We start from the raw sequence: 7,500 nt of genomic DNA on the forward strand, positions 1-7,500 counted from the left end.
ATCTCCGCCCACCGCCACCTTCACGGTGGGCGGGGTCTGCGAGTTACAGTTACAGCTGGAAAACACGATACATCCGTAAATGGCTGACGCGCGGTATTGATCACAAATCGTTCAGAGCGGGATTCGGGTAGCAGCCTGTCGCAGCAGCTGATTGGAAGTTTGACACAAATAACGACAGCGGAAACTGAAATCAGCTGACTTTAGATTTCAGGTTGAATTCAGTAACCATGGCGACGTGTTTTGACTAATTTCCGGTTTCCATCACAGATTTGTGCAAAACTTAAGCGATAATAAAACACAACGTGGAGCTGACTGTGTTTCCGCTGAGTGATGTCATGTGACTTCTCCTCTGGTGATAACATCCCAGTAACCATGGCGATGGATGTTGAAAACATCAGCAGCTTTATTTCGGTGGAGCCACCACACTCGCCGTCTGTTGTGGTTTGGGGGTTTTGTGTTCTGTGGACTCGGTTTTGGGGTTCCCTGTTCTTCACCCTTTTCGTCTACCTGGTTTGTGACCTCATCGCGTCATGTGACCTAGAAAAGACTAAAAAGGCTTTCCTCTGCAGTTTGGACAGATGTCTTTTTTTTAATCGCCTCCTCATGTCGAGATCACAGGATCCGCACATCGCCAATTTATACGGCGACAGAAGGATGGCGTTTACCAAAATTAAAACCCTGGAACCCGTTTTCAAACGTTTGTGTTTTCATGCGCTCTGTTAAAACAGCTGTCGTTTAAGTGAAAGGCCAAACCGCGACAAAAGCTTAACGTTCGCTGTGACGGGCCGTTCGCGGCGTGACCTTTTCCTGCGGTGCTGCTGCGGCAGGCTGCAGGTGTTTATCACGAGACACATCGAGCCTCACAATCTCTGGATGCGGCTGATGATGGCGCTGAAGGCGGCCTGAACGTCGGCGGCCGAGACGGTGCAGACGATCGGCTGATCGAAGAGAAGCTCGGACAGATACTGAGGACAGAGACAGAGACCATAACGTCAGATTATTGACTGATTATTAAATACTGAACCGATACGACTGAAACCTGATCAACCGAAGAACCAAACCAGCAAATTTAACATTTCAGAAACACAGAGGGGGACAGAAAGCAGCGTGCTGTCTCTCTTAGACAGACAGATGGACAGATGGACAGTTGGACGGACCTGTCCCTGCCAGTCCGTGGTGTTGATCAGGATGATTGAATCAGGAATCTGATCGTCAGAGAACAGGATGTGGTTCAGCTGATCCAGGACCGACTTCCTGGCTACCTGAAAAAACACACAACAGTCCTTCAGTGTGAGGACATGAGGACACAATAGGACACATCAGTCCTTCAGTGTGAGGACACCTGGACATATCAGTTTGTCCATCCGTCCGTCTTTCCGTCTCACCTGTGGAGGGGGTATCCTGTAGTCGGCCGACGTCTCACTGTCCACACTGCTGGTCCTGTCTGTCCCTCTGGAGTTCTGTCTGTCCTTCATGGACGCGCTCCATGGATGGCGAGACACCTGACTGCCTGTCTTACTGCGGAGAGGGGACAAAGACAAATGTTTGATCTCGTCCTCCTCCTGACGATGATGACGGGTCTTTGAGTTGTCTGTGTGTACCTCGGGGACACTTGTGTTTGAGACTCCGTTTTACAGAGTTTGGCAGCCGGCCCTGTATCTGTTCCCATGGCAACGTCCTCCTCAACTTCCTGTGGAAAGAAGAAGAAGAAGTGTGTGACTGTAATGTTGTACTTGCCACCTAGTGAGGACCAAAACATATTTTTAACTGACAGAGGACACTTTTGGAAAGTGACATTTTTTGTTTTTCTTTCCGAAAATCACCATAAACATTTAAAGACAGGCAAAATGGCCAAAAGAAAAATTAAAGAAAAAAAATCACTTTGTTTCTTTAAAAAGCACAAAAAAAAATTTAAGAAAGAAAAAAATCAACAATTGACAACAATTTTAAAAAAAAATGCAGACATTTTTTCTTCAAGTCATTTAAAAAATTTTAAAGGAAAAAAATCGGCAAATACGTTTTAACAACAAGAACATTTTTTAATTCGACCGTTATGAGACATTTTGTGTTTTTATTATGTTTTTGGAGGTTTTTTATGTTGAATCCTGGTCACCATTGCGTTACCTCCAGCAGTGTTTTGTGGACTATAAAACTTCATCCAACTTTCCCTTTGACAACTGAACTCTCAGTTTTGGTTGAACTATCTCTTTAGACTCTGAGGGTCAGTGAGGGTCCTCACAAAGACAGAAGAACAGAGATGTTTGTCTCTGGTTCACACTCACCTCGGCGCCGGCGTCCTCTCCTCTGGACTCGTCGGGGAATCGTGTCCCCTGAGCTCCAGGACACTCTGGAGACAGACGCTCTGTTGCCTGTTGGTAACAGCAGAGAGCAGTGAGACAGAGCGGCCGCATTATTTGAGTGTAATCAGTGAATTTGCAGCTCAGCTCCTACAATAAGTCTAAAATACACTGTGGAAACTAAATAGTTACATTCAGACTGTTCAGGTCCAAAAATGCTCCATTGAAACCCATTCAAACTGACATTTTTGATCCCACAGCCATCAGAGCAGAAAAACAGGACTTGTATTATTTCTGGGTGTCATTCTGGGCTTTTGACTCTGAATTTGTCATTTTGACTATTTTCCACCTGATGAGGTCATTTTGACCATATTTGGCATATGGAGGAAATACATGCTATTTCCACTAGGTGACCTGTCACAGTCAATGTAGCTGCTGATCTCTGACATATCCCAGACTGTCAGCAGCTACACTCACACACCGACATATCCCAGACTGTCAGCAGCTACACTCACACACTGACATATCCCAGACTGTCAGCAGCTACACTCACACACTGACATATCCCAGACTGTCAGCAGCTACACTCACACACTGAGGAGGAGGAGATTAAAAATAATTCATTATTTTGTCTAAAAACATAGTGGCATCATGACAAAAATCTGGCATTTAAAGGATAAAAATTTTGAAAATTTATAAATATTTGATATATTCATAATTCGGACTGATGTTTGTTTAAAATAAACTCAATCAAAGAAGATAATAATATTAATGTATAATATTTTTTAAAGCTTTATTTTGAAAAGCCCATTTTGAGCAGAGCGATACCAGTGTGTGTGATATTAAAGCGGGCTCTAAAGGGTTAAATATGATCATGTTATTAATATCCAGTTGAGTACACGGCGTCTCGTCGAACTCACAGCTGCAGGTTGTTGCTTCTGCTGGCTCCGCTGACTGTTGACGCTCCCGATCTCAGTCTGAGAGCTGGACTGAGAGATCCCCTCGAAGAAAGGCCTGTGGGTCAGAGGTCAGCACAGTGAGGCTGCGACACACACACACACTCACACACACACACACACACACACACACACACACACACGTCTGCAGGGAGGCCGTGTTCACACGCAACATTTTCAGATTATTAGATAACCGGTGCTGATCTGGTAGTCCATGCCAATATCAGTGAAATTCCTGAATTTTCAATAATCAATTTAATTCTACGGTAAAAATACAACAATAAATCCCCGTACTTAACCTTTCAAAACCTGAAATCAAAAACATGTGAAGGCAACAAGCAATTCAGCAAGAAATGGCCCAAAAATAGAAAAAAATAGTAAAAAGTTACAAGATAATTAGCTGTTAGTGCACACAAATAAATAAAAAGGAAAAGTTCCAAAGAAATTTTTCCTGTAACAAAATTTTGAATAAATAAATGAAGTTTAAGTGACATGAACCATCACCCAGATATTATTATTATTATTATTATTGTTGTTGTTGTTGTTGTTATTGTTAGTATTATTATTGTTATTGTTGTTATTATTGTTGTTGTTGTTGTTGTTATTGTTATTATTGTTGTTGTTGTTATTGTTAGTATTATTGTTATTATTGTTATTATTGTTGTTGTTATTGTTATTATTGTTATTGTTGTTGTTATTATTGTTGTTGTTATTATTGTTGTTGTTATTGTTGTTGTTATTGTTAGTATTATTATTATTGTTATTATTGTTGTTGTTATTATTATTATTGTTGTTGTTGTTGTTGTCATTAAATGTAAGCGTGTTGGCCATGTTTGACCTGAGTTTGGGTTTGGGCGTGCTGATGATGCTGTCGTTGTCGTCCAGTTCGGGCCCGCTGTCGCTCGGGTTGTAAACCTCCAGACTGTCGTAGAGCAGGTCCAGGTCCTCCTCGGCCTCCTGACTCCGACCCACCGGGTCTGAGTCCAGGACCTGCAGCGTTCACACAACAGATCAGATGAATCTACGGCACAATCAGATTAATTTCTCCTGAAGACGACGGCACGGCGGAGAAAAACAAACCTCGTCGGTGACTTTGAACCTTTTCAGCAGAGCCACAAACTTCTGTTTGAAGTTCGGCTGCTGAATGACAGAAAAGAAGAAAAGTGAGACTCAGTTTATTCATCTGATTAACTACAAATATTCTTTCCTAAAATCTACACTGTTATATCATTAATATAATGTCAATAACAATAATAATCATATTTTTTTAAATTATTGGGTCGTTGAGCAAAATGTTTCCTTTGGACAAAAAATGTTTGAAGAAAAAGTTTTTTAATGCTAGATAGTTCATACAAGTGGTTTATTTTTCCAAATTTTAAATGACACAAAGAAAGCGCGCTCCTAACAAAGATGCACATTATTATTATTGTCGCGCTGCATTCAACACTCTGAGCGTCTGAGCAACGGCGAAAGCGTAGATAGACTCGGTGCTCTGAGCCGATCTCTGATTGGTCCTCACCTGAGTCAGCGAGGCGGTTCGGATCATTTTCCTGCGAGACTTCTTCGTCTTTCCCTGGACATCGTCGTCGTCATCAAACATGTCCTGAGGGACAAAAGAAATGTGACGGTGTCTTTTCCGAAAACCAAATACATCCTGAAAGGAGGGATTCGTGGATAAAGGACTCCCAAAATATTTTCTTTAAAAATAGCCGAATACTTTTAAAGGTGTGTTGTTGTTGTTGTTGTTGTTGTTGTTGTTGTGTCAGCTGACAGGTGTGTTGTTGTTGTTGTTGTTGTTGTTGTGTCAGCTGACAGGTGTGTTGTTGTTGTTGTTGTTGTTGTTGTTGTTGTGTCAGCTGACAGGTGTGTTGTTGTTGTTGTTGTTGTTGTTGTTGTTGTTGTGTCAGCTGACAGGTGTGTTGTTGTTGTTGTTGTTGTTGTTGTGTCAGCTGACAGGTGTGTTGTTGTTGTTGTTGTTGTTGTTGTTGTTGTTGTTGTTGTGTCAGCTGACAGGTGTGTTGTTGTTGTTGTTGTTGTTGTTGTTGTTGTTGTTGTTGTTGTTGTGTCAGCTGACAGGTGTGTTGTTGTTGTTGTTGTTGTTGTTGTTGTTGTTGTTGTTGTTGTTGTTGTTGTTGTTGTGTCAGCTGACAGGTGTGCACTCACCTGCGGTGGAACTGCGTCATCACTTCCTTCCTGTTCGGAGGAGAAGCTGTCGTCATCGTCCTCCCAGTAGTTCTCCATGTCAGGAGAGCGATCTGTCACACACACACACACACACACACACACATTGAAGATACACAACGTCTCAAGCTGGACTTGAGTATCTGGACTTGAGTATCTGGTCTCTGAGCTTCAGCTGTTTGAATCTGCACAAACTAACAGCAGCTCCGGGGGACAGATCAGCATCAGAGACTTTAACCCCGCAAACCCTGAAGTGTCTTCATCTCTTCTAAAAACACCAGAAACTAAAGAGCACCTTCTGAGCAAATGACCCAAAACTAATAAACCAGACAAAAAAAATGAGTTTAGAGAAAATACAACAAAGTGACCAAAAAAAAGCTAAATAAATAAATAGAAACAACGAGCAAATATGACCTGAAAAAGAGCTTCAAATGATCATTTTATGAAACATGACTGAAAATATGTATGTTAATTATAAATATGGTTCTAATAATATTCCCAAGCTTTTTTGTTTTTTTCCCCTAGCTCAAACATTTGTACCCCCGTGTTTTTGGGAGAATTTCAGCCTACTCGGGTTTCGAAGGGTTAACCGACGTGCGTCGCTGCTGTTCTGAGCTGATTGACCTCGAGGTCGCAGCGTTTGTTTGAAAATAAGGGGCTGTGCGTCCTCTGCTTCCAACCAATCGGGAGCCGGCGTGTGACGAGCACCTGATGCTGTCAGACTGACTGAAGGTCGGCTTCGCTCTCCTCACCCGAGGCCTTGGTCTTGTTGCCGTGGTGACCGCTTGTGTCCTCGTGCTCGACTGGCTGGCTGGTGAGAGAATGGACGCTCAGCTCCGCCGTGCGCACGGAGGCATCCTTCAGGTTGCTATGGAGACCCAGGATGTGGGCTCCGTCCGTCGGATGCTGCATCACCTGGGACAGGACGCGCGCGCACACACACACACACACACACACACGCACGCACACACACACACACACACACACACACAGGTGATGCCTTCAGATCATTTCACATTGTATTGCTCCTTCAGTAAAATAATATTTCCGTGTCTCTGCTGCAGTTATGCATCATTATTCAAACCAGATTGTCATTTTTATTTGAGTGTGAAAAACATTTAAACATTTTAGGCATGCATTATTTTTGAGGATTTATACACATGTCCACTGGGGTGGACAACAAGCCAAATGTTTTAAAGAAAATGTGTCTTTTCTTTAAAAAAGTAGTCTTTTTTTCCCGCAGGGGTCTACAGTTTCAGGTCCACAGCGCTGACTGTCGGTTGTACCTCGGCCATGTTGATGACGCCCACGGCGAGGGTTTTGTAGCCCAGGATGGTTCGGTTCTTGTACCTCTTCCTCCTCTGCAGCATCACGTGCAAGCGGTTCACATCTCGCTTCAGGAAGTGAGGATACTGAAAGATGGAGCGACGCACACGAGTTAATATCAGGCACAAAGTTCAGGAATTAATCCTCAGGGGATCAGAGGAATCAGTCAGAGGATTTTGTTAATGTGTCACAGAGGATTCGTCGTGTGACCTGCAGTGAGAAGGTGAGCTCCAGCTCCGTTTCCATCAGGCCGTCCGGAGGAAGAAGATACTCGTTGGATCTCAGAGTCCGTTTGGATCCCTGAGAGACGGACATGAGGACGGAGACAGACATGGAACAGATCAGACTCGTGCAGCAACACAAAACAAAAATAGCTCTTATTATCACGGAGCAGATCAGACGGAACCGATAACATCTCCTCACCTGGATCTTCACGGCGATGACCACGGAGCTGAGCTCTCTGTCCAGCTCCTTCAGGACCATCAGCCTCTTCAGGGTCAGACTGCACAGCCTGAGACGGCAGGACGACAGGAAGCAGAGACACGTCAGACATCAGGTTACACCCCAAGAAAAACCTGAAACCTGCAGCTGCTGCAGAGGGAGGCTCCTCCAGACCTGATGGACCGTCAGGACGGGTCAGCATGTAACAGCGCGCACAGACACAGTGCACAGAAACAGTGCACAGAAACAGCGCACAGAAAAAGCGCACAGAAACAGCGCACAGAAAAAGCTCCCTGTTA

The 7,500-nt window shown here is 43.7% G+C and overlaps 1 protein-coding gene across 2 annotated transcripts in view; it reads right to left on the reverse strand.

Moving 5' to 3' along the window:
• The window catches only part of LOC121941557 (phosphofurin acidic cluster sorting protein 1-like), a 15,238-nt gene that overhangs the window by 5,199 nt on the left and 2,539 nt on the right, over nucleotides 1-7,500 (reverse strand). The window contains exons 2-16 of one of the 2 annotated variants that reach the window (XM_088075169.1): nucleotides 7,184-7,271; nucleotides 6,971-7,060; nucleotides 6,721-6,846; nucleotides 6,187-6,349; nucleotides 5,417-5,508; nucleotides 4,773-4,856; nucleotides 4,334-4,390; nucleotides 4,092-4,243; nucleotides 3,218-3,311; nucleotides 2,283-2,369; nucleotides 1,602-1,690; nucleotides 1,386-1,518; nucleotides 1,158-1,262; nucleotides 865-965; nucleotides 1-55 (exon numbers count right to left, since the gene is read on the reverse strand). The exon at nucleotides 1-55 is cut by the window's left edge and continues 100 nt beyond it. In XM_088075169.1, coding sequence (XP_087931295.1) covers nucleotides 1-55; nucleotides 865-965; nucleotides 1,158-1,262; nucleotides 1,386-1,518; nucleotides 1,602-1,690; nucleotides 2,283-2,369; nucleotides 3,218-3,311; nucleotides 4,092-4,243; nucleotides 4,334-4,390; nucleotides 4,773-4,856; nucleotides 5,417-5,508; nucleotides 6,187-6,349; nucleotides 6,721-6,846; nucleotides 6,971-7,060; nucleotides 7,184-7,271 — 1,516 coding nt within the window. Of the gene's footprint in view, nucleotides 56-864; nucleotides 966-1,157; nucleotides 1,263-1,385; nucleotides 1,519-1,601; nucleotides 1,691-2,282; nucleotides 2,370-3,217; nucleotides 3,312-4,091; nucleotides 4,244-4,333; nucleotides 4,394-4,772; nucleotides 4,857-5,416; nucleotides 5,509-6,186; nucleotides 6,350-6,720; nucleotides 6,847-6,970; nucleotides 7,061-7,183; nucleotides 7,272-7,500 lie in introns of both variants that reach the window. The other variant, XM_088075168.1, reaches the window with a different exon arrangement.

Source organism: Plectropomus leopardus, chromosome 3 (genome assembly GCF_026936395.1).
Source record: "Plectropomus leopardus strain MGB_pleo_1.0 chromosome 3, ASM2693639v1, whole genome shotgun sequence".
NCBI lineage: Eukaryota > Metazoa > Chordata > Actinopteri > Perciformes > Serranidae > Plectropomus > Plectropomus leopardus.